This window comes from Typopeltis vanoorti, chromosome 10 (assembly GCF_054136105.1).
Source record: "Typopeltis vanoorti isolate ZY-2024b chromosome 10, IOZ_Tvanoo_1.0, whole genome shotgun sequence".
NCBI classification, from domain to species: Eukaryota; Metazoa; Arthropoda; class Arachnida; order Uropygi; family Thelyphonidae; genus Typopeltis; species Typopeltis vanoorti.
This window is the reverse complement of record NC_143558.1, coordinates 44,591,054-44,617,239: the sequence shown is the minus strand read 5'-3', so window position 1 is coordinate 44,617,239 and position 26,186 is coordinate 44,591,054. Positions and strand designations below refer to the sequence as shown.

Genomic DNA, 26,186 nt, shown 5'->3' with positions numbered 1-26,186 from the left:
TACTTGAAATTGCCTGCCAATCAAGAAGGTTATATTTGCTATTGCCTGAATATAGCATCCGTTATCATCATCAAATTCCTGACATTTATCATCACATGATGAATAGCAAAACTAGATTACAAACTTCCTCCAAATTAATCTGTTATCTGTCAAGACCCCAAAATTATCAGATCTTACAATTCTGTCTTCTAAGACACTTTTTAGTGTATCAATCCATCTAGATCTTAGTCTTTCTCTGGGCCTTTTTTCTGCTATCCTAACAAAGATTACTTGTTTTTCTAACCTTTCCTCCCATTATGTTTTAACCACACCACTTGAAATTAACTTCGCTAACACATTCTTGAATGCTAACAATGCCGAGTTCTTTCCTAATATTCTCATTTTTAATATAACACTTTAACTGATGCCATCTGTTCACTCTCATATTTATGGTCTCTGGTCTTGGAACAAGTGTTTTATTTCTAGCCTAGCTCTCAGATCAATAAGTTAAATTTGAACACTGTCTTGTATACAGCTTTGTGTTTTGACTAATTTTTCTTATTCCATATAAATTTATTCAGTTGAATTCCTACCAGACCACCTATGCTAATTCTGCTGTCTATTTCCATATTTAATTTGCCATCTTCACTAAAAATTGTGCCTAAATAGATGAAATGCTTTACTTGTTCTATAGGTTTTTCAATTCAGGATGCAATGTTTCGGCCTCTTTTCAATGTCTTTGTCTTTTTATTGCTGATTTTCATACAAAATTTATAACAACAGTTATTCAGTTTAGTCAAGGATCCTACAGATTTGGTACTGAATTTGTTTAGAAATGTAACATCTGCGTAAAGTAAACAGCAAGATTAACATCTTACATTTTGATACCAGGTTTAATACCACTTTCCTTCATAATGTGATTCATGTAGATGATGAATAACAGTGGAGATAATGAGCACACTTGTCTCATGCCTAATTTAACATCGAGCCATCTTCCTGTACCTCCTTCATTTCTAACTGCTGACCTACAACTCAAACATAGACAAAGTATTCCTTGATATAATGTTCCATTTACACTGTATAAGGAGCATTTTTAACAGTTTTTATCCTGGCACCTGTCATATGCCTTTTCCAGATCTACAAAGCTTAAATACAAATCCTTGTTATAATCCCATGATTTCTCAACTATTTTTCTTAAAGTAAAAATCTGATCCTAACAACCTCTGTTTGACTTTAGTCCAGATTGTTCTTCTCTAGGCTTCCCTTCCACAATTTTTCTTAGTTGTTTCTCAAGCATACTGTATAAATCTCCAGTAATCCAGAATTCAACCCTCTGACCAGGTGTTCTAAATTATGCAATGCAGCCACCGTGAAATTTTATACCTCCATATTTGAACATTTCTGGTCGAATTTCATCTACTCCAGCTGCCTTTCCAGATTTCAGGTGTTTGATAACTTTTTCTACTTCAAGTATGATTATGCTGGAGGCTGTTGAAAAAAATTAGAATTGGAAGTAAGAGTACTCTAAAAGTAATCAGAGATGATAAAGGTGAGATGAAAAGTGAGGATAAAGATATTCTAGATGTCTGGAGTAATTACTTTGAAAGACTGCTAAATGAAACAAGCAGTGTCAGCACAGTGGTAGTAAACTCCCAACAGGAATAACACTGTTTGTTTCATTTAGCAAAGTAATTACTCCAGACATCTAGAATATCTTTATCCTCACTTTTCATCTCACCTTTATCATCTCTGATTACTTTTACAGTACTCTTACTTCCAATTCTAATCTTTTTCAACAGCCTCAAGAATATTTTCCAGAATATAACATCATATTATTTAGCAGGATCTCATCTGTTTTAGTCTTCTTCAACTCAATAACACCAACTCTGTCTACGTGCCACTTTTCTAGTTCTCCTGCCAATTCAACTTTTTTTTCTCTCATTAATACTTCTTATTTTCCACTGTTTACCTTGGTTCCTGGATGAAAACAGTGGGGGGGGGGGCTTACTTAACCAGATGACATGCCAGTAGCATGAAATTTCACCATACTGTATCATCATCTTTGTTTCTGGTTTAAGCCAATACAGAATACAATTTGGCCAACTTCTTTTCATGTTGCCAGCCCACAGACTTGAAAGCTGATGGATGGTATTGAAAAGGTAAGATCAGTTTTTAGCTTGTTCCTTTTTTAAATTATGTAGTCCCAAATTGCCAGCCCACCTTCCTTTATTTAGTAATCAGTGGATATCTACTAATGGGAATTCACCACATGATGATAGTGAGGACTGGACATTAGTCAGCTCTCTGCATTCCTTAATGTTTATGTTGAGGTCTCCTCCCAGTTGTTTGGCTCTGGCCCTTAATTTTAAAAAAATATAAAAAGATTAATTTATTTACATATTATTATAGGAATTTTCTGTACCTTTAAGAACACAGAAAATACTGATAATAAAAATGTTTTTAATCTGGATGCAATTCAATCAGTATTACCTTGATGGACCTGTATTTCACTCAGGATTTCACCGTGAGTGCAGGTCACAAAGATGCCTAAAACGATCTTCGAGCCTCTCTCTTCCATGTTATACCCATAGATTTCACTAGTGGATTGTCCCATCTCATAGGTGGTCTTCTTGGTTTTCTCTTTATTCTTCGTTGCCAGTTGAGTATTCTATATGTCCATCTGTTATCCCTGAGTCTGGCTATGTGACCTGCCCATCTCATCTTGCTTTCATATACTGCAGTTACCACATCTGATCTCTTTCTTAGTTCTGTGTTTCTAACATGTTCCATTTTGCTGATGTTACAAATTCTATGTTCTATTGCACGACGAGTTATTCTGAGAGTCGCTTCTTCTTTTTTTTGTCGTGTTCCATGTTTCTGGTCCATATGTGACTGATTTACAGGTCTCAGGATGTTAAATACATATTACATAAAACAACATGAAAACAATTTTAAAAATCATAATAAAAGGGGTACAATCGGTTGAAATGATTAAACATTAAAAAATTAAGAGTCAGGAATCAGAGCTTAATCCTTAAATCCTGGATCCACTTCAGGGATTCTGGGGCCATTTTAAAAAAGTCCTCTTTAGTGCCTGAGAATGAGTAGATAGGATGTAAAACTCCATGTAGCTTGGAAGTACCAAAGCACTTTACATCGATTTTTACAGAGGTCAAGTCTCATAAGATTGTTACAAATATAACCTTGTTTGTCTATATATTTTATGCTAAATATTAATGTAAATAACCCTCTTTCTTAGTTCTGTGTTTCTAACATGTTCCATTTTGCTGATGCTACAAATTCTATGTTGTATTGCACGACGAGTTATTCTGAGAGTCTCTTCTTCTTTTTTTTGTCGTGTTCCATGTTTCTGGTCCATATGTGACTGATTTTATTTAGCGTATGATTTACAGGTCTCAGGATGTTAAATACATATTACATAAAACAACATGAAAACAATTTTAAAAATCATAATAAAAGGGGTACAATCGGTTGAAATGATTAAACATTAAAAAATTAAGAGTCAGGAATCAGAGCTTAATCCTTAAATCCTGGATTCACTTCAGGGATTCTGGGGCCAGTTTAAAAAAGTCCTCTTTAGTGCCTGAGAATGAGTAGATAGGATGTAAAACTCCATGTAGCTTGGAAATACCAAAGCACTTTACATCGATTTTTACAGAGGTCAAGTCTCATAAGATTGTTACAAATATAACCTTGTTTGTCTATATATTTTATGCTAAATATTAATGTAAATAACCCTATGGGAATTGACTGTACTTACTGCTTTAACAAAAATTTCTAGATGTAAAAAACAAAGGCAATGCTTTGCCACCGGAACTTTGTATAATAGCTATGTATAAGGGCACACGAAAGTTGTTTACGATTTAAGTGTATGAGAAAGTTGTTTAAACACTTTCAAAGTTAGTGTCAAAGAGATCGGCAACATTCAGACAAGTTTCCGCTGCCTGACAAGATAGGATTAAAGGAGTGCACGGAGGAGAAGAAAGAATGGGTCGGTCTTAACAGAAGATCAAGGAGTCGTGCCGAATTCTTTGGGGTTTACAAACCTTGGTGCAAGGTCCCGGAGAACGCGAAATAAGAAGGGATTGAGCTGAACATCGTGGTCATCAGAGAACCAGGGAAACGGCAGTTAGAGGCAGTGGGCAGTTATCGGAGTCAGCAGTTACAGGCAGAAGTTCCAGAAGTAGGATCCAGAGAACTGGACGTTATAGCGAACCCATGGCAGAGGAGAAGAATGGGAATGATGAGAGAACAGCCGATATAAATAACCGAGACAGTGTTGGTCTGATGTCTTTTTGCCACGGGAGGTCAACCAAAGACAAAAGTTGCAGAGTGATCATGAAGCCTGTAAACTGAAACCTCCCGCCTGAGCTTTTCGAGTACCAGAAAAATTGCAGTCTAAAGCCTGCCAATATCCCCCTGAAGCAAGACTCTCCAGATGGAAGCCTAAGGCCTGAGATGAAAGGAAAAGCATAGAGACTTTAGTGCAGGACCTTTGGATGAGTGTGCGACACAGAGCCTCTGAAAGTTTGTTCCATCTTTTGTTGTACATTATAGATGGACTGATAAGAAATAGTAATAAGAAGTGTCTATAAGAGAGTCTTCTGAATTTTTATTAATTGGAATATAATTTGTGAGATAACTTGGCATAGCTAGCTAACCTCTTTGTGAGTAAATTAGAGTCTCAATAATTTGATTTAATTAGCAGAAGTACCAGCAAGTAATCATCATCATCATCATCATCAAATTCCTGCCATGTACCCTCAAGGGGTGTACAGGATATGACAGTACTACATGAAAAAATTACATCATTACTAACTTCCTATCTACAATTTTCCTCCAAATCAGTCTGTTACTTGTCAAGACTCCAACATTATCAGATCTCATATTTCTATCGTCTAAGACACTTTGTACCGTATCAATCCACCTATATCTTGGTCTTCCTCTGGGTCGTTTTCCTGCCAACCTGGCAGAGAACACTTGTTTTGCTAATCTTTCCTCTCCCATTCTATTTAAGTGACCATACCATCTGAGATTAGCTCTGCTAACGCATTCCTGGATGCTGACAATGTCAAGTTCTTTCCTAATATCCTCATTTTTAATATGATATTGCCATTGATGCCATCTGTTCACGCCTCTAATCTTTCTCAGGACTCTCATATCTGCGGTCTCTAGTCTTTGGTCAAGTGTTTTACTTCTGACCCAGCTCTCAGATCCATAAGTTAAAATTGGTTTGAACACAGTCTTGTATACAGCTAATTTAGTGTTCCGACTAATTTCTTTCTTATTCCATATGAATTTATTCAATTGACTTCCCACCATACCAGCTTTGCTGATTCTGTTGTCTATTTCTATATTTAGTTTACCATCTTCAGTAAAAATTGTGCCTAAGTAGCTGAAATGTTTTACTTGTTCCACAGGTTCTCCATTCACAACACAGTTGACATTTTCAATGATTCTGCCTATTTTCATTGTCTTTGTCTTTTTATTGCTGACCTTCATACCATATCTATTACAACAGCTATTCAGTTTAGTCAGAGAATCTTGCAGACTTGTAGCGGATTTATTTAGAAGTATAACATCATCCGCATAAAGCAAAGAGCTGACATTAACATCTCCAATTTTGATATCAGGTTTAATACCACATTCCTTCATAATGTGATCCATATAGATAATGAATAACAGAGGGGATAATGTACATCCTTGTCTCACACCAGATTTAACATTAAACCATCTTCCTGTACTTCCTTCAATTCTAACTGCTGACTCACAACTCAAATAAAGACTAAGTATTGCTTAATATAATGCCCCATTGACACCATATAACTGCAGCGTATTGAATAGCTTCTCTCTTGGCACCTTGTCATATGCCTTTTCCAAATCGACAAAACTTAAATACAGATCTTTGTTATATTCCCATGCTTTCTCGACTATTTGTCGTAAAGTGAAGATCTGATCCTGACAGCCTCTATTTGGCCTGAATCCAGCTTGTTCTTCACCAAGCTTTTCTTCCACAATTCTTCTCAACCGTTTCTCAAGTATACTTGCATAGATCTTGCCAGGAACACTCAGTAGGGAAATACCTCTGTAATTCTCACATTCAGTTTTATTTCCCTTTTTATATATGGGTACTATGAGAGCTCTACTCCAATCATCGGGAATTCGTCCCTCTGTCCAGGCTTTCTGAACTATGCAGTGCAGCCACTGTAAGACTCTTATACCACCATACTTCAGCATTTCTGGTCGAATATCATCTACTCCTGCTGCCTTTCCACATTTCAAGCCTTTGATGGCTTTTTCTACTTCAAGTATGGATATGTATTCCTGACTGCATGCCTGGTCAGTGTTTTTTATCACTGTGCTGTCATCACTGCTTGTTTCATTTAGCAGTTTTTCAAAGTAATTACTCCATACTTCAAGGATATCTTTTTCTCCTGTTTTCATTTCACCTTTATCATCTCTAATTCCTTTTACAGCACTCTTTCCTCCATTCCTAAGCTTCTTTAACAACCTTCAGAATATTTTGCCACCTTCTTGATATTTATTTTCTATATTCTTGCCAAAGTCCTCCCATGACTTTTGTTTAGCTAGTTTTACACACTGTTTAGCTTTCTTACATTTGTCTCTGTATTCTGTAAGAGTAAAAGCTGACTTATTTGCCAGGAACTTTTGATATGCTTTCTTCTTTTCCTTCACTGCCTCTTTAACTTCCTGGGTCCACCAGGGAGTTCTGATTTTTTTATCTTTGCACACAACCTCACCACATGCCTCTCTGGCAGAATCAATCAATGTTTCCTTCAGAGTTTGCCACTGAATCTCCAAGGTTTGATTCCTGTTCTCAAACTCTTTCATTTTCTTTTCAATAATATTTCTGTATTTTAGTCTACAGTTTACATCTGAGAGCTGCTCAACTTTTATTCGCTTTAAAACTTTCTTACATGTTTCAATATGAAATTCAATTTTATCCTGCTCAAGACTAAATAGTGATCACTTCCAATTTCAAATCCTCTGTACACTCTGGTGTCCTGCACCAGGGAGAAAACATCACTATCAACAATAACATAGTCAATGAGACTTTTCTTATTCCTAGCCTCTTCTCTCCATGTGAATTTGTGCACATTTTTATGTTGGAACATGGTGTTAGTAATAACCAGTCCATGTCCTGAGCAAGTAATTGAGTAATTATATTGTATAATCATTTAGTATTGAATAGGGAAAGTTTGTTTCTTTATGCTAAAAGTCTAACGGATATGTAGGGAGAGTAACCACCCTATCGTTTAATTAATGTACTTTGTTATTAATGTAAATAAATGTGTTTTAATTATATGTCAATAGAGTGCCGCCTGATCTTTTATTTTACAATGCACCGTTCCTAAGTAAACTCGGATCTGTAAGCGGGAAATAACTAAGGCATTAAAAGTGAAGGTTAAGTACTTAAGAACCACAACTGTTTATGTAAACTTTATTGAAGGAATTTATGCTAGTAAGAGAGAGATCTACCAGACGTTTTACAGAGGCTTATGCCGATATAGAAATATCGGTGGTGCAGTCTTAACAAATAAATTTTCCAGTGTTCATAGGCATATGACTAGTAAATACGAAAGGTGGATAAACATAGTATGCAAAAGAATAAGTAAGAAAGGTTATGAAAGAAAGAGTGTGCTGCTATAAAGAATAATTAAGATATTACAATAAAGCATTAGAGACATCATTGGTTACAAGGGCACTCAAGTACAATGTGATTGATAGTATGGATCCCACTTCTGCAATTCACAGCTTGGAGTATCAGACCAGTTCCATTTATGCAAGAGATGCTTACATCTCCCATGTCCTGTTCTAATCCGATTTAAAGAGGTCCATACATGTCTCGGTAGGAATGAAGCCCTCCAGACAAGATGTTGGATTTGAAATGGGAATTTGAAGATTGGAGGTATGTTGAAGCCAATACTCTCCCCATGACATGCATAGGTTCGAAGTTCTGGTCGTTCATTTGTATTGCACTCCTCGAGGCAGGGCACCTGGATTTCAACCTTTGTGAGGTATGGAATGAAATGTCTTGGTGGATAGGCAAGGAACTGTTTCCAATTATTTTTGTCCATAATTTGCTTAAGGCTTGGGACCTGTGAAGCAAGGGAGGGGCTATATTACTGAGAGTTGGAAGCCAGTAGTCAGGAGTAGATCTTAGAGCATCAGAGATTATCCTCATAGTTTGATTAAGCTGGACATCGACTAAAGAAGCATGTGTGCTGTTCAGCCACACAGGAGCACAGTACTCTGCTGTAGAATAGACCAAAGACAGTGCAGTAGTTCATAGTGTGTTGGCATCAGCATCCCAAGAAGTACCAGCAAGTTTATGCATTATATTATTATGAGTTTTTAATTTTCCAGCGATATTTTCTAGATGATATTTAAATGTCAAACTTCTGTCTAGGGTAACTCTTAAGTATTTTGGATGATTATTATATTTCGCCAGGTTATTTCTGAAGTAAACTTTTGGGATATAGTTGGCATGGATATTACTTAAATGAAAGGAAGTGACTTCAGTTTTGTTCAGGTTAGATTGTAATCGTCATCGTATAAAGTATTTATCAAGTAGTACAGTCAGAACATCAGTTAAGATGTTCTCAGATTTTTGGAATATAGAATGTTGAGTTGCAATGGCAATATCGTCAGCATACATGAATCTCCATGATGATGTCACTGGGATATCACTAATATATAAGTTAAAAAGCAATGAGGTGAGAACTGACCCCTGAGATAGTACATTTTCAATCTTAAAGAATTTACTTTTGGATTCATTGAGAGATACTTGTATCCATCTGCATGCTAGCATTTGATTAATTAGGCTAGTTTTGGTGATGGGATAGTTTCTAAGAATTTTAAAATAAGACCCTCTCTCTCTCTCTCTCTCTCCCTCCACACTGTGTCATAGGCAGCAGAGAAGTCCACGAATACCACTGTTGTTTTCAATTGTTTTTCAAAACCGTTCTCTATGAAGGTTGTCAAGGCTTAATCACAACAACTTCTGTCAGGTTTGAAGCCAGCCTGTTCCTGAGGAGTTATACTATGTATGCTTGGAGAAATTCTGTTGTATATCATTCTTTCCAGAAGTTTCAGGCAGATGCTTAACAAGGCAGTAGGACGGTAGTTTGAAACAATTGGGTCTTTCCCGGGTTTTAAGAAGGCAATGATTTTAGATCTGTTAAAAATTGATGGAAGCATGCCAGAGTCCAGGATATTATTATACATAGCAGTAAGCCATTTAATAGTTTTTGGTCCACAGTTCTTAATGAATTCAGGGTAGATGTTATCGAGTCTAGCTGCCTTACCGGTCCTCAGTGAGTTAACTGCCTGGGTAAATTCCTGGGAAGTGAAAGCCTGAGATAGTGATGATGGTCAAAGATCTGTTTTAAGATTTTTTAGTTTTTGTTTCACCTCTCTCATAGCTATTCTATCTTGCAGATATTTAGTCATTGAAACTATATGCCTTGCAATGTGTTTTGGATCTATTGCGAGCCGTTTACCAGAAGTCCTTGTATTAGGGTCAAGCTTCTCGGCTGGAATGAGTAAAATTAAAATTGTTCATTGTCTTAATCCACTTGTCTTTCCTAGCATTGTCAAGAGAATTCAGCAGCTCATTGGCTACTGCAGGGTTATTATCAGTAGAGAATTCTTTATACAGCCTTTCACTGTCACTATTCCAGCCTGGAATATAATCTCTCCTAAAACCTCTTGGAATGGTTTGTTTGGCAGCACCAATCATAATGCCAACAAATCTATTGTAGTTGTTTACAGTGGGCTTTATAAATCTTATAACAGTATCAACCTGTTTCTTAAAAGATTCTTAGTCAGTTTTGAGAACGTTCCATGGTTTTAATACTGTTCTTATGATTGGAATATTTAGGCACCTACTTTATAGAATATAGGTCGATGTTGGCTATTTGGAAAATTATCTAATACTTCTCTAGAGATGGGGATGTGGCAGCCATTATGGTCTGCAGTACAGAAACACAAATCAGGGTTATATCCTCTTTCCCATCTAGAGGAGAGAAAACTCTGTTTATCTTTGGCACCAAAGATCAGATAGAGGTTCTGATTTTCCATCCAGTTCACTAGTAAGGTACCATTTAGGTCATCCTCTCCAAAGCCCCAAAGGGAGTGCTGACTATTAAAATCTCCCATGATTATGCTTGGATGTTGTTGCTGGGACAGTACTTGATCAGGCCATTTAACTAAGGGAGGTTTATACATGTTGGTTATAGTATAACCAGATATTATAATGGATACACTATACAGAAATCCCTCAATTAATGCATGTAATGCGTTCTTGAAAACAGCTGCATTAATCGAAACGCACTAATCGAATATAATAGCCTATGGGAAAAAGTATAATTCGTTCCTCAAATTTCTTTTTTGACCCTTATTTTTATATAAGGGTCAAAATTTTTATTTTTCTATTTTTATAAGGTTCAAAATTCTTTTTTTATAAAAGAATTAGGGTATATCTCAGGGTCTAGTTAAAGGAAAACCATGAGGCTGAAAGAAACTAAAACATATTCAGAATATAAATTTATTATTCTACTTCTTAACAAAGAATTGAGCTAATATAGTTTGGCGGGCATTCTGTTTCTTTTTTTCATACAATGATGGTATTGCCCTATTGCCTCTTCTGAAAATTTTACTGCTTCTCTCTTTATCAGGGTCAGCCTCTAAGCATTGCTGCTTAAGAACTTCGGTTGCACAAAAAATATTTTAAAATTGTTTCTGTGAAATCTTTTTGGATTTGTAAGCGATTTAAATTTTCTTCATATTCTTCAGGATCTACCCGATTTGCATCTAAATTTAGCAGGTTGGAATCAGTCAATTTCTCAGAATGAGATTTAATTAATTAAATTCATTTGAAAAGCCTCTAAAATCATTTGCACAATGTGGAAGAATGTCCTTCCAAATAGCTCCGATATTGGTAGCAGTAATTTCATTCGACTTTGTGACTTTATAACCAGGATTAACCAGAGATTTTTCTGATTCGGCAGAAAAGTCTTGGAAGGCATTTGCTTCCAAAAATGGCCGGTTTCATCGACATTAAATATTTGTTGGTCCCAATAGCCCTTCTTCCACAATTTTCTTCAAAATCTCTGGATAATTTGCTGCCACCTTTTCTGCACTTGCAGCATTAGAACTTTATGTAGGCTATTTCTCTTTTTGGAACATTCAAACCACCCAGCACTAGCGTGGAATTCTTCTTATTCCTTTCCATCATTGATAGCCCTTTCTTTCAAGTTGCAAAGAGACTTAATGCTTTTGATTTAATATGGACAGTACTTACCGGGATCCATTTTTGGTTATAGTTTCGATTCATGTAGAAGCCTAATTCAATCATTATAATATTTGATTTCGAGTGCATACATGATCAACTTGAAGCAGCCTTACCTTTCTCTTTGTATTCATCAGCTTTGCTTAAAATGGCTCTTATAGTTGATTCACCCATTTTTGTGTTCTTTTCCTATCTTTGGTCTGGACTTGGCTTGTTAATTTTTCTTTATTATTTCAAGTTTTTCTTCTAATGAGATTACTTTTCGAATCTTTTTCACATTTCCATTTTTTTGCTCACTAATTCTTTTTTACTCATGATGAAAGATCGTCAAAATACTTTAAAATAAAAAAGTAAGGAAAACAATTGCAAAGGAGGCACGAGATATGATCATCAAAATACTATATAATTAGCAGATGACATAAATTTTGACGATAAATTTGGAACATAGTGTACATGGAAATAGTGTAGAATGCCATTAAAAAAAATAACTTGGTAAAATGTTTTAAATCGATAACTAAATTATTTAATCCTGGTGAGTGGGTTTTTAAAATAGTTAGCTATAAAAATGTATAGACAGAAAATTATTAAAATCTGTAACATTTATTTTTAAGATGTATATAGGCATGTAAAACTCTATGTAGCTTGGAAGTACCAAAGCACTTTACATCGATTTTTACAGAGGTCAAGTCTCATGAGATTGTTACAAAAATAACCTTGTTTGTCTCTATATATTTTATGCTAAATATTAATGTAAATAACCCTATGGGAATTGACTGTACTTACTGCTTTAACAAAAATTTCTAGAATGTAAAAAACAAAGGCAATGCTTTGCCACTGGAACTTTGTATAATAGCTACGTATAAAGGCACATGAAAGTTGTTTACGATTTAAGTGTATGAGAAAGTTGTTTGTGAGTTCTGCGTATAAACACTTTCAAAGTTAGTGTCAAAGAGATCGGCAACATTCAGACAAGTTTCCGCTGCCTGACAAGATAGGATTAAAGGAGTGCACGGAGAAGAAGAAAGAACGGGTCGGTCTTAACAGAAGATCAAGGAGTCATGCCGAATTCTTTGAGGGCTGCAACCCTTGGTGCAAGGTCCAGGAGAACGCGAAATAAAAAGGGACTGAGCTGAACATCGTGGTCATCAGAGAATCAGGGAAACGGCAGTTAGAGGCAGTGGGCAGTTATCAGAGGCAGAAGTTCCAGAAATAGGATCCAGAGGACCGGATGTTACGGTGAACCCATGCCAGAGGAGAAAAATGGGAATGACCAGAGAACAGCCAATGTAAATAACCGAGACAGTGTTGGTCTGATATCTTTTTGCCACGGGAAGTCAACCAAAGCCAAAAGCTGCAGAGCGATCTTCAAGTCCGTATGCTGAAACCTCTTGCCTGAGCTTTTCGAGTACCGGAAAATTACAGTCTAAAGCCTGCCAATATCCCGACGAAATGGTCCCTGAAGCAAGACTCTCCAGATGGAAGCCTAAGGCCCGAGATGGAAGGAAAAGCATAGGGACTTTAGTGCAGGACCTTTGGATGAGTGTGCGACACAGAGCCTCTGTATGTTTGTTCCATCTTTTGTTGTACATTCCTTTTGTAATCTAGGAGATATGTTATAGATGGACTGATAAGAAATAGTAATAAGAAGTGTCTATAAGAGAGTCTTCTGAATTGTTATTAATTGGAATATAATTTGTGAGGTAACTTGGCATAGCTAGCTAACCTCTTTGTGAGTAAATTAGTTTCAATAATTTGATTTAATAAGCAGAGAAATAATTGAGTAATTATATTGTATAGTTATTTAGTATTGAAAAGGGAAGGTTTGTTTCTTTATGCTAAAAATCTAACGAATAGGTAGAGAGAGTAACCCCCCTATCATTTAATTAATGTACTCTGTTATTAATGTAAATAAATGTGTTTTAATTATATGTCAATAGAGTGCCGCTTATCTTTTATTTTACAAAGCACTGTTCCTAAATAAACTCGGATCTGTGAGTGGGAAACAACTAAGGCATTAAAAGTGAAGTTTAAGTACTTAAGAACCACAACTGTTCATGTAAACTTTATTGAAGGAATTTATGCTAATAAGAGAGAGAGAGAGAGAGATCTACCAGACATTTTACGGAGGCTTATGCCGATATAGAAATACTGGTGGTGCAATTTTAACAAATTAATTTTCCAATGTTCATAGGCATACGACTAGTAAATGCGAAAGGTGGATAAACATAGTACGCAATAGAATAAGTAAGGAAGATTACGAAAGCAAAAGGGCACTGCTAATTAGAATAAAGAGTTAATACCCCCCCCCCCTGTCTACAATAATATCATTAAAACTCATTCGTTACAGGCGCACTAATCGAATTTGGGTATATAAAAAAAATGACGCACTAATCAGAGGCGCATTAATTGAGCGATTGCTGCATATGTCCTCGCTAATGCTTGGTTCACAGATCTTATAATTTAGAATGTAGTTTTTTTATATATATCGCCACACCTCTTGTTAGTAGATCTAGATTGTCGTTAGTGTGAGTTTCCTGTATTACAACTACATCAATTTGATGGTAATTCAAGATCTTAGTAAGAACTTCGCATTTAGCCCTGCTTATGCCTTCTATATTTAAATTGGCATATTTTTAAGAGTGAGTGCATATTCTTGATTCTCAGGTCCTCAGTAGGTGTATGTCGGTTATCTGAGAGCCTGTGTCTGTGAGTCATGTTAGGAGAGTACGGAGCTACTATTTAGCGTTATACAGGGTGCACCACGAGGAGGCAGTCTACGTTACATCCCTATGTATGTGAGTGATGGAAGAATTTCACTATCAAATAGTTTTGTCTTTGCAGAGATGTCAAGATTTGGATCAGTAAATGTTTCTTTTAGTCTGTTGAATGACAGCCATGCAGCTTTCTTTCCTTTTGATAGTTCTTCAGATAAATCGTTATTCATTTTTATTATTTGTCCAGTAATTATAGGAGTCAACTTGTTCTATAGGGATGTTATTAATACATAGGTGACTGTCACTTGCGTAGATGTTTTTGATCCATTTTGTTTTTTCTAGATTCATTTCTAAGCCTATCTTACTGCTGTTTGTGTATAGTTTTCACCCATTTCTTCTAGGTCTTTTGGGTTGTGGGATATCAGTACTAGATCATCGGCAAACAAAGATTTGTAGTTTTTCACCATCTATGCTTATTCCTCCATTTAGGTCTATTTTTTTCAGAATGTATTCTAAAGTGCTGGTAAATAGATTTGGGGAGATCACATTACCTTGGCAGACCCTTCTCTTTATATCTATATGTATATTATTATATTTATATATTATTTATTTATTTATTATTATATATTTATCAATCAGTATTACAATAGAAAATTTCAGATTTCAGAGAGACTTTACTGAAGATGATAAACTGGATAAGATAATTCTCAATTTGAAAAGGGAGGGAGGAGAGAATTGAGTGAACTGAGGGCAGAAGGAAATTCTGGGCTAACAAAATCATACAGATGTTGTTAGACCAAATGTTATGCAATCTCTAACTGGCAAGGTGCAAGCCAAAAGTTTTGGAAATTTATAAACAATAATACTTGTACAACAGGAAATATTCAGTACAATTCTCCTTTAAAGTAGCATCCCCCCCTCTTAAACTGTTAATGCAGTCTAGCAGGTCTTCCATATCTGAAATTAGCATCATAGCTTCAACTGAGGATAATATTCAGTACCTTTCATCAATTCCTATTGAATCCCTCTACATTATATTACAAAAAACATCCTTTTAAATTTGATTTTCATTTTTAGAAAATCAAAAAACGTCTAATGCTGCTACTGCTAACATAATAGGATTTTATGTTATGTCAACTCTCATCTCACCATAGCAAACTCTTAGAGACTCAGGAACAGTTTGTTGTAGCAGATAGTTGGCTATGGTAAATTTCTTTTAGCATAGCATTTTATATATAAAGCAGAATGAGTATTCAATTTTAGACATGAGATTTCATGTCTAAAAACTTTCTAATTGAAACTAAAATTGAATTTATCTGATAATATTAATCATGCTCCCAAATTTCTTCCAATCTGTATAATAATTCATATATGAATGGATGGATGGATCAAATGACGCTGATAATAAATATCATATATTACTATTATGACAAAACTGATACTGCAAAAAATACACTTCATCTAGATGTATTAAAACTATTAATAATTTTCAGGAACTATATATATCAAATGCATAAATACATTTAAATGTTCTATTTGGCAATAACTGTAAAAAAAAAAAAAAAAAAAAAAAAAAACGACTTGTTAAAAATAACTTAAAATATAACTTGTAACAGTTTTCTTTTAATTTCTTCTAAAATGCAAATCTACATACCCATCCATATTCTTTTGTTGCAGAATCTCTCTTGCTTTTTCATACTCTCTTTCTCTTTCAGCTCTGCGTTGATCTCTCCTTTCTCTCTGTGTTTCAGAATAAATTATATGATTAAAATAAGAACAGTTACATATACTGTCTAATGCAACAAAACTATTTTAATGAGTAACTTTTTTATTCAATGTCCAAGTTAATTCTTCTCATTATAATTATTATTACATAATGTTAACCTCCAAAGAGTCCATGAACTCATCAGGGTGGGGGAGTACAATCCATTTCACACAGCCACCATCCACTAATTAATCCCCCATCTGCAAACAATGCCATTATCTACACATGCCATCTACCACTGACTAATAATATTTTTTGCTGTAAATTGTTCTCTGCCAGCTGATTTTCCTATATGGAAAAACTTGATGAAAATCCCGAGTTTCCAAGAGAAAAAACCCTACTAACTCCATGAGATTGGCTAACTCACCTTCAAGTGAAAAAATCCATATAAAGATTCCTTTCATAATGATGAGAATTGAACTCAGGTCTTTTCTAATTGAAGGGCACAATGTTCTATCATTCCAATTGGGTTACTCGGGTACGCATGTTCTATCAATTTTTTAGATGCCCATCTGCAAGCCTTCAATAAAATAGTATATGTGAGAAATAATACTAAATTTATTTAGTTCTATGTTAATCAGGAATGTAAGATGAATGTGTATGATGCATCTCGCTTCACTCTCTCTCTCTCTCTCTCTCTCTCTCTCTCAAAAAAGGATATATTTGCTGAATATTTCTAGTGATCAAATTCTTTTATAATTTGAAATAGTCTCAAAAACAATAAATTTAATAAATGCAAACCTTTTCTTCATTTTGACACTACACCTCAAAACATTTACCGGATATTCACCAATGCTTATTTATTACCTTTTCCACTGAATATTTTCTCTGTTGATTTTTTTTTTGTTTTAATACATAAATCTCACCCACAAAAAGTAAAACTGTAGCACACTATGGGTATGAGTGAACTAAAGTTAAATAGTCTGGAAACCCTGCTTTAGAGACAAAACTTTTTCAAGTCACTTCAGCCTCTGATATGAAGAGTGTTCGTCTCACACAAAAGGCATTCACAAACATCCATGCCTATAGTGAAATTCAGATGGAGAGCAAACCAAACTTTGCACTAATCTAATCTGAGCAATTCCCAATAATAGTTTTCATGAGTATCTATTGTACAAATCAAATCTCAGAAATGGACAAAGTGCTTGTAATTTAATCTATCTTTAAGTGGTCTCTGTATTGCATTTCTAATTATTGTATTTGAAGTTACTGAATTTGTAATGCAATATTTAGCACAGTGAATTCACTTACTAAAACTGCTACAGACTGTATCATAACAAAAACTTTTAAATGCAACACATTATGTTTTTCTTAAACAAAAATGTGTGCACAAATAAAGTGTAATGTGAAGTGTAAAGCTTTCCATTATGCTTGCAAATAAACAAGTTCAGAGCATATGCTTCATTTCAGCAATTAGAATAAATAGCATGCTGTAGCTATTTACTAAGATCATTTTCTTATGTGCATTTCACAAAATCTAATAAGTGAATATTACAGTGTTCTGTACATTCCTCAATCTGTATACACATAATAAGGCCACTCTGGTTAGATGGATTTTGAAGAAATTGTTATTTATGATCTTTATTAAAATTTAGAGATCTTGCTTAGTTTTAAATGGATAGCTCAAATTCAAGTTAGGTGCAAAAAATACCTTATGATTTTTTATGACTTCCTAAAACATCCACACACACACACACACACACACACAATTTTCCTATAGGTTTTGATGCAAGCTTTTTGAGCAATTAGACACTGCAATCAATTTATATGGTTGACTTATCAATAGGCTAAAATGATAATAGGACTAACTACATTTATTGATGACATGTTTCATCCTCCTTCCAAAGGATTCTTTTCAAATGTGAATACAATAAAAAATATAAATACATTAATGGTAACAGATAAAAACACTAGAAAATTAGTAACTGTCATTATAACCAGAAAGGATTGTGGTTATTCAAATCTTCTCTCTTTCTCTCTAATGGTCTTACTGCTGTGTCAGGCAAGTACACATCTTGTAATAACTAAATTACTGCTGAGTAGTACTCTAGGAAATTAAAGACTTGGATTTAAATTCAAATGGCTACAATGCAGCATGATTTCTTCATATTTCAACATTCCTTTGTCTCATAGTAATGTTAGCATAGAAGTTTTGAAGTATTCTTGATATATCTTGTTGCCTGGTAATTTTTTACAACTGACCCTCACTATAACAAACGTGAAGTTTATTATAGTTTGATATTGCACATTTTGTTGAGGAAAGCACTACTTATGGGGATTTGTTCAGAACTTTGATAGCTTGTTATAACATTGTTTTCTATAGTGAAGAGTCAACTGTAATTGGTTGTCTTTGGTTTATCTGTAAATAAAACTTGTCAGGATAGTACTGAGGCAGCAAGTGTTTTGTATTCTTTGAGGTTTTTTTTCAGATTGTTCATAATAAGATATATTGTAGCTGAGCCAGGTGATAAATTTTTGATATTTCTAGGGGCAAGCATGGGCTATACTAACTGAATGAGGGATTACAGCTTGAAAAAAAAAAGTGATTATTATTTCTGTGCATTAAGAAATTTTGTCTGGGGTAAGGAGGCCAATGTGAAGAGGATTTAAAATCTCTTCACTCTTTGGTTCATAGTGCATCTGACAGATAGCCCAGAAGTCTTGTAATAGTAAGTCTGTCATATCAGTTTTCTTTGAAGGTAGCATTCTTCAGTCAGAAACTGGCACTTTTTATTCATCCTTTTCTTATATAAGATGGCAGAAAAAGGCACACACACACACACACACACACACACACATGGTCAATTCTCACTATAGCAAACTTGTGGAAACTACAGGAATATTTTGTTATTATGGGTAGTTTGATATAGTACATTTGCTTTAGAACAACGTGCCTATGAAAATTTAGTCAGATGGTATTGCATCTGACTAAATTGCAAATTAATGGCAACAAAACAGATATGAAAAAAAAATTAAAAAAAAAAAATATATATATATATATATAATACTATCTTATGTATTAGGTCAACAGTATGCAAATTAACTTACATTTTTAGAAACATAATTTTGATAATGACAGGATGGTTAATCCTATGTCTACAATCTTCTAAGTCTATCAATATTTATGTGTTCTCTGATCAGTTATGTTTTGTAGGAAAAACCTCAATTCCCTGGAGAAGAAACCTGTGATATTTATATCAGATGAGTTAACTCACCCTCAGTTGTAAATGTTCCATACATTCCAAAATGGATTCTTTCTGACCAAAGGGCATCATGTTATCAAGTGCACACTTAATAACATGCTAAAGTTATACAAAGGTGTTTTGGCAATGGGAAAATTAAGGGATTTGCACTATGAATTGTTGGAACATTCACCCTATTCTCCAAATTTGGCTCCCTCTGACTTGTATCTCTTCCCAAAACTAAAACTCTTCCTCGCTGGTCAGCATGTTCTTCAAATCAAGAAGTGATTGCAGCTATAGAGTAGTAGCATTTCATGTATCAGAGTAGCATTTCTCCAATTTTCCGGTATCTTCCCCTCTTCTAGGCATAAATTTAGTAAGTTTGTGACATGGTGAATTATATTGTTTCCTCCCCATTTAATTAATTCTATGTGAATTAGGTCATCACCAGGACATTTTCCATTTGTTTTAATGCTTGTTTTATTTCATCAAAAGTGAATGGGGGGATGAATTCCATGTGCGATGGAGAGGAGTTATTTATATTTGATTTATCTGTCAAATATAGATTACCTGAGTAAGATTTGTTCTTGGTTCCTTATGGTAGTTCCATTCTTATCTTTTATTGCAGTTATTTGACTTTTGCCAGATGATAAATATTTTCTTAGTATTTTCATATTTTTATTGTTTTCGATTGTTTCTTTTATTTTTTTAGTGTTATAAGATCTTATTTCATTTCTCATCTTTTTCCTTATTATTTTGCATAGTTCTGCATATTCTATTTTAGAAATTAAGTTTTTGTCTTGTTTCACATTTCGTCTCTTTTTTAGTAGTTGTAGGGTTTCCTCTGAAGTTTATGGTCTTTTTGTTGTTTTTGAGTTCGTTGGCTGTTGAGATTATTACTTCCATTAGGTTTTTGCTTATTTTATTTATATCTTCTTCTTCAAATATATTTATTAAGTCTAGTTTTTGATCGAGTTTTTCTTCATAACCCTTCTTGTTTTCGATAGGGTTTAAGTTAAAACTTCTTGATTTTTTTGTTGTTTAGCCATTTTATTCTTTCCAATTTGGGGTTTATTTTAATTTTGGCTCTGACACCATTCTGTGGTCACTTCCTGTTTTTACTTGATTTAGTACTGAAGTATCTTGAATTATTTCTTTATTATTACACAGTATATAATCTATTTCATTTTTTATTTCTCCATTTGGACTTCTCCATGTCCATTTTCTTTTGAGGGCTTTCTTAAAAAATGTATTCATAACATAAAGCTTGTTACTGATAGAGAATTCTGTAAGAGCCATTCCTGAGTTGCTGCTTGTACCATATATGTATGGCCCTATTGTATCTATTTGGTCAATGGGATGACCTACTTTGGCATTAAAATCACCCATTAGTGTAGTAAAGTTTTGATTGCTATTTTTTTTTTTTTTATCTAGAGTGTGCTGCAGTGAGTCATAAAATGCATCTATCTCTTCATCAGTATGAGTTAGGTTATTTGGATGAACCTGATTTTAAGTTTAGAGTTTATTTTAAGTGTAATTTCAATTATTCTTTCATCTGTATAATTAAATTTTTTCATTTTTTCATGCTTTTCATAAGAAGTGAACCTGTGCATGTTATCTTCCTTTAATCCAAGAAAACAATTTCTACATAAAGTATTTATATAGAATTTAGTGTGTAAACTTAGCCTCCTGTAAACTTAGGGGTGCTTAAGGGTCAAAGCTGTATAACTGAGAGGAGACCTCCACATAGCCTTTAAAGGAATGAGGAGAACCGACCAGGGCTTTTGACCTAACGTCCAATCCTCACCTTCTCGTAGTGCACCCTGTTGGGTATCTACTTGGATACTGAACGAACAAGGATGGCCTAGCAATTTGGGATTTAGCCGACCAAATTGTATTCTTATTGGTTAAACCAAAATAAAAAATGATGGTACAACATGACAAAATTTCATGCCGGCTGGGGCATCGCCCAGTTAAACAAGGCCCCTGTTGTTTTCACCAGGGAACCAGGGTGAACAGCGAAAAGTCAGCTACTGGAACAAATCTGAAAACAGACCCCAACTCAAAATCACCAGAGCTAAAGATTTGTACTATCAACATAAGAAGCCTGAATGGCAAAGAAATGGAGCTAGCTGAGGAATTAGATAAGTACCAGATCGACATAATAGGGGTGACTGAAACAAGAAAGACAAAAACTGGTGAGATCTTTCTGAGCAATAAATACAAAATGTTATATTCAGGCAATGACAATCAAGGAAAAGAAGGAGTAGCCATAGTATTCAACAGTAAATATGAGGCTAATCTTCTTCAATGGTAGGCAGTCTCAAGTAGACTGATGTGGGGCAAATATGAGAATGGAGAACTAGACAATAAGACTTATTTGTGCCTATGGTCCCACAGAAGGTTCTACTAAGGTAGAAGTGGAGGAATTTTTTGATGCTTTAGAAAAAGCAACTGACACAATGAAAAAGGAAAAGTTGGTCCTTGTTGGGGATCTAAATAGCAGAGTAGGAAATGATTGTGAGACATACAAAAATATTTTGAGAAAATTTGGAGAAAAGAGCAAAGCCAATAATAATGGCAAATACCTGTTGGATTTCTGCTCAGGACATGGACTGGTTATTACTAAAACCATGTTCCAACATAAAATGTGCACAAATTCACATGGAGAGAAGAGGCAAGGAATAAGAAAAGTCTCATTGACTATGTTATTGTTGATAGTGATGTTTTCTCCCTGGTGCAGGACAGCAACGTGAACAGAGGATTTGAAATTGGAAGCGATCACTATGTAGTGTTGAGCAGGATAAAATTGAATTTCATATTGAAAAGCAGAACATGTAAGAAAGTTTTAATGCAGATAAAAGTTGAACAGCACTCAGATATGAATTGTCGACTAAAATACCAAAGATTATTGAAGAAAAAATGAAATAGTTTGAGAACAGGAATCAAACCTTGGAGATTCAGTGGCAAGCCTTGAAGAAAGCCCCGATTGATTCAGCTAGAGAGGCATGTGGTGCAGTCGTCTGCAAGGATAGAAAAATTAGAACTCCATGGTGGACACAGGAAGTTAAAGAGGCAGTGAAGGAAAAGAAAAAAGCATATCAAAAGTTCCTGGCAAATAAGTCAGCTTGTGCTCTTAGAGAATACAGACACAAATGCAAGAATGCTAAACACAGTGTAAAACTAGCTAAACAAAAGTCATGGGAGGACTTTCGCAAGAATATAGAAAATAAATATCAAGAAGGTGGCAAAATATTCTGGAGGTTGTTGAAGAAGCTTAGGAATGGAGGAGAGAGTGCTGTAAAAAGAGTTTGAGATGATAAAGGTGACATGAAAACGGAAGAAAAAGATATCCTTGAAGTATGGAGTCATTACTTTGAAAAACTGCTAAAGGAAACAAGCAGTGATGACAGCACAGTGGTAAAAAACACTGACCAGGCATGCAGTCAGGAATACATATCCATACTTGAAGTAGAAAAAGCCATCAAATGCTTAAAATGTGGAAAGGTAGCAGGAGTAGATGATATTCGACCAGAAATGCTGAAGTATGGTGGTATAAGAGTCTTACAGTGGCTGCGTTGCATAGTTCAGAAAACCTGCACAGAGGGACGAATTCCCGATGATTGGAGTAGAGCTCTCATAGTACCCATATATAAAAAGGGAAATAAAACTGAATGAGAATTACAGAGGTATTTACCTACTCAGTGTTCCTGGCAAGATCTATGCAAGTATACTTGAGAAATGATTGAGAAGAATTATGGAAGAACAAACTGGATTCAGGCCAAATAGAGGCTGTCAAAATCAGATCTTCACTTTACGACAAATAGTCGAGAAAGCATGGAAATATAACAAAGATCTGTATTTAAGTTTTGTCGATTTGAAAAAGACAAGGTGCCAAAGAGAGAAGCTATTCAATACGCTACAGTTATATGGTGTCAATGGGGCATTATATCAAGCAATACTTAGTCTTTATTTGAGTGGTAAGTCAGCAGTTAGAATTGAAGGAAGTACAGGAAGATGGTTTAATGTTAAATCTGGTGTGAGACAAGGATGTACATTATCCCCTCTGGATTTAGAGAAAGATGTTGAAAATTTATTTATCACTAGGTTAGACTATAATAGATTTAGTTTAATCCTTTATCCCAGTGAGAGCAAACAAAGTTTGCGCCTGAAAATATCTTCATCTTCAGGACTAAATATATAGTGTTGTACTATCTTATCCTGTAAGTAGTGCAACACCAAGGCAACTCGTGGCAAAGGTGGAGCAAGCTACCAGGCACTTCTAACCCAGTATCTCCCATAATGCAAAACACATTTCCTATGTGGATATGTATACTGTTATGCATTAAAGGGATTGGCCATCTACCCAGACTAGTTTCGACCTTTATTGAGGTCTCTTCAGTGGGAGCCAGGCCCAGAGCTGGAGATATACCAGGCAGAAGCAGTAGCAAGTCATCTGTGCCTATGGGAGTTGCCAAAAGGTTTATCACCTTTTTTAAAAATTACTCTGGATTTAGAGAAAGATGTTGAAAATTTATTTATCACTAGGTTAGACTATAATAGATTTAGTTTAATCCTTTATCCCAGTGAGAGCAAACAAAGTTTGCGCCTGAAAATATCTTCAGGACTAAATATATAGTGTTGTACTATCTTATCCTGTAAGTAGTGCAACACCAAGCAACTCGTGGCAAAGGTGGAGCAAGCTACCAGGCACTTCTAACCTAGTGATTTTATAGTCTAACCTAGTGATAAATAAATTTTCAACATCTTTCTCTAAATCCAGAGTAATTTTTAAAAAAGGTGATAAACCTTTTGGAAACTCCCATAGGCACAGATGACTTGCTACTGCTTCTGCCTGGTATCTCCAGCTCTGGGCCTGGCTCCCACTGAAGAGACCTCAATAAAGGTCGAAACTAGTCTGGGTAGATGGCCAATCCCTTTAATGCATAACAGTATACATATCCACATAGGAAATGTGTTTTGCATTATGGGAGATACTGGGTTAGAAGTGCCTGGTAGCTTGCTCCACCTTTGCCACAAGTTGCCTTGGTGTTGCACTACTTACAGGATAAGATAGTACAACACTATATATTTAGTCCTGAAGATATTTTCAGGCGCAAACTTTGTTTGCTCTCACTGGGATAAAGGATTAAACTAAATCTATTATTATCCCCTCTGTTATTCATTATTTATATGGATCACATTATGAAGAAAAGTGGTATTAAACATGATATCAAAATTAGAGATGTTAATGTCAGCTCTTTGCTTTATGCGGATGATGTTATACTTCTAAATAAATCTGCTACAAGTCTGCAAGATTCTCTGACTAAATTGAATAACTGTTATAATAGATATGGTATGAAGGTCAGCAATAAAAAGACAAAGACAATGAAAATAGGCAGAATCATTGAAAATGTCAACTGTGTTGTGAATGGAGAACCTGTGGAACAAGTAAAAAAAAACATTTCAGCTACTTAGGCACAATTTTTAGTGAAGATGGTAAATTAAATATGCAAATAGACAACAGAATCAGCAAAGCTGGTATGGTAGGAAGTCAATTGAATAAATTCATGAGAAATTAGTCGAAACACTAAATTAGCTGTATATAGTACACCAGTTTTAACTTATGGATCTGAGAGCTGGGTCAGAAGCAAAACACTTGACCAAAGACTAGAGACCGCAGATATGAGAGTCCTGAGAAAGATTAGCGGCGTGAACAGATGCTATCAATGGCAATATTATATGAAAAACGAGGATATTAGGAAAGAACTTGACATTGTCAGCATCCAGGAATGCGTTAGCAGAGCTAATCTCAGGTGGTATGGTCACTTAAACAGAATGGGTGAAAAAAGATTAGCAAAACAAGAGTTCTCTGCCAGGTTGGCAGCAAAACGACCCAGAGGAAGACCAAGATATAGGTGGATTGATACGGTACAAAGTGGCTTAGACAATAGAAATATGAGATCTGATAATGTTGGAGTCTTGACAAGTAACAGCCTGATTTGGAGGAAAATTGTAGATAGGAAGTTAGTAATGGTGTAATTTTTTTCATGTAGTACTATCATCTTGTACACCCCCTTGAGGGTACATGGCAGGAATTTGATAATGATGATATACTCAGCCTCCATAGTATGCACATTATGTGCAGAGATGGATATACCATACATCAAGTTCTTTCCTAATATCATCCTTTTTAATATGATATTGCCATTGATGCCATCTGTCCATGCCCCTAATCTTCCTCAGGACTCTCATACCAGCAGTTTCTAGTCTTTCGTCAAGTATTTTACTTCTGACCCAGCTCTCAGATCCACAAGTTAAAATTGGCTTGAATACTGTCTTGTATATAGCTAATTTAGTGTTTTGGCTAATTTCTCTCTTATCATCATCATCATCAAATTCCTGCCATGTATCCTCAAGGGGTGTACAGGATATGATAGTACTACATGAAAAAAATTACATCATTACTAACTTCCTATCTACAATTTTCCTCCAAATCAGTCTGTTACTTGTCAAGACTCCAACATTATCAGAGCTTATATTTCTATCGTCTAAGGCACATTGTAGCGTATCAATCCATCTATATCTTGGTCTTCCTCTGGGTCGTTTTGCTGCCAACCTGGCAGAGAACACTTGTTTTGCTAATCTTTCCTCACCCATTCTTTTTAAGTGACCATACCACCTGAGATTAACTCTGCTAACGCATTCCTGGATGCTGACAATGTCAAGTTCTTTCCTGATATCCTCGTTTTTAATATGATATTGCCATTGATGCCATCTGTTCATGCCTATAATCTTTCTCAGGACTCTCATATCTGCCATCTCTAGTCTTTGGTCAAGTGTTTTACTTCTGACCCAGCTCTCAGATCCATAAGTTAAAACTGGTTTGAACACTGTCTTGTATACAGCTAATTTAGTGTTCCGATTAATTTCTCTCTTATTCCATATGAATTTATTCAATTGACTTCCCACCATACCAGCTTTGCTGATTCTGTTGTCTATTTCTATATTTAATCTACCATCTTCAATAAAAATCATGCCTAGGTAGCTGAAATGTTTTACTTGTTCCACAGGTTCTTTATTCACAACACAGTTCACATTTTCAATGATTCTGCCTATTTTCGTTGTCTTTGTCTTTTAATTGCTGACCTTCATACCATATCTATTATTATTATTACGGGTATCTCCATGGAGTCAGTAGACTCATTGCG

The 26,186-nt window shown here is 35.1% G+C and overlaps 1 protein-coding gene across 2 annotated transcripts in view; it reads right to left on the bottom strand.

Moving 5' to 3' along the window:
- The window catches only part of Trmt6 (tRNA methyltransferase 6 non-catalytic subunit), a 121,988-nt gene that overhangs the window by 15,965 nt on the left and 79,837 nt on the right, over window positions 1-26,186 (bottom strand). For both annotated transcript variants that reach the window (XM_090399789.1, XM_090399790.1), the window contains exon 7: window positions 15,683-15,768. In XM_090399789.1, coding sequence (XP_090255915.1) covers window positions 15,683-15,768 — 86 coding nt within the window. The remainder of the gene's footprint in view (window positions 1-15,682; window positions 15,769-26,186) is intronic.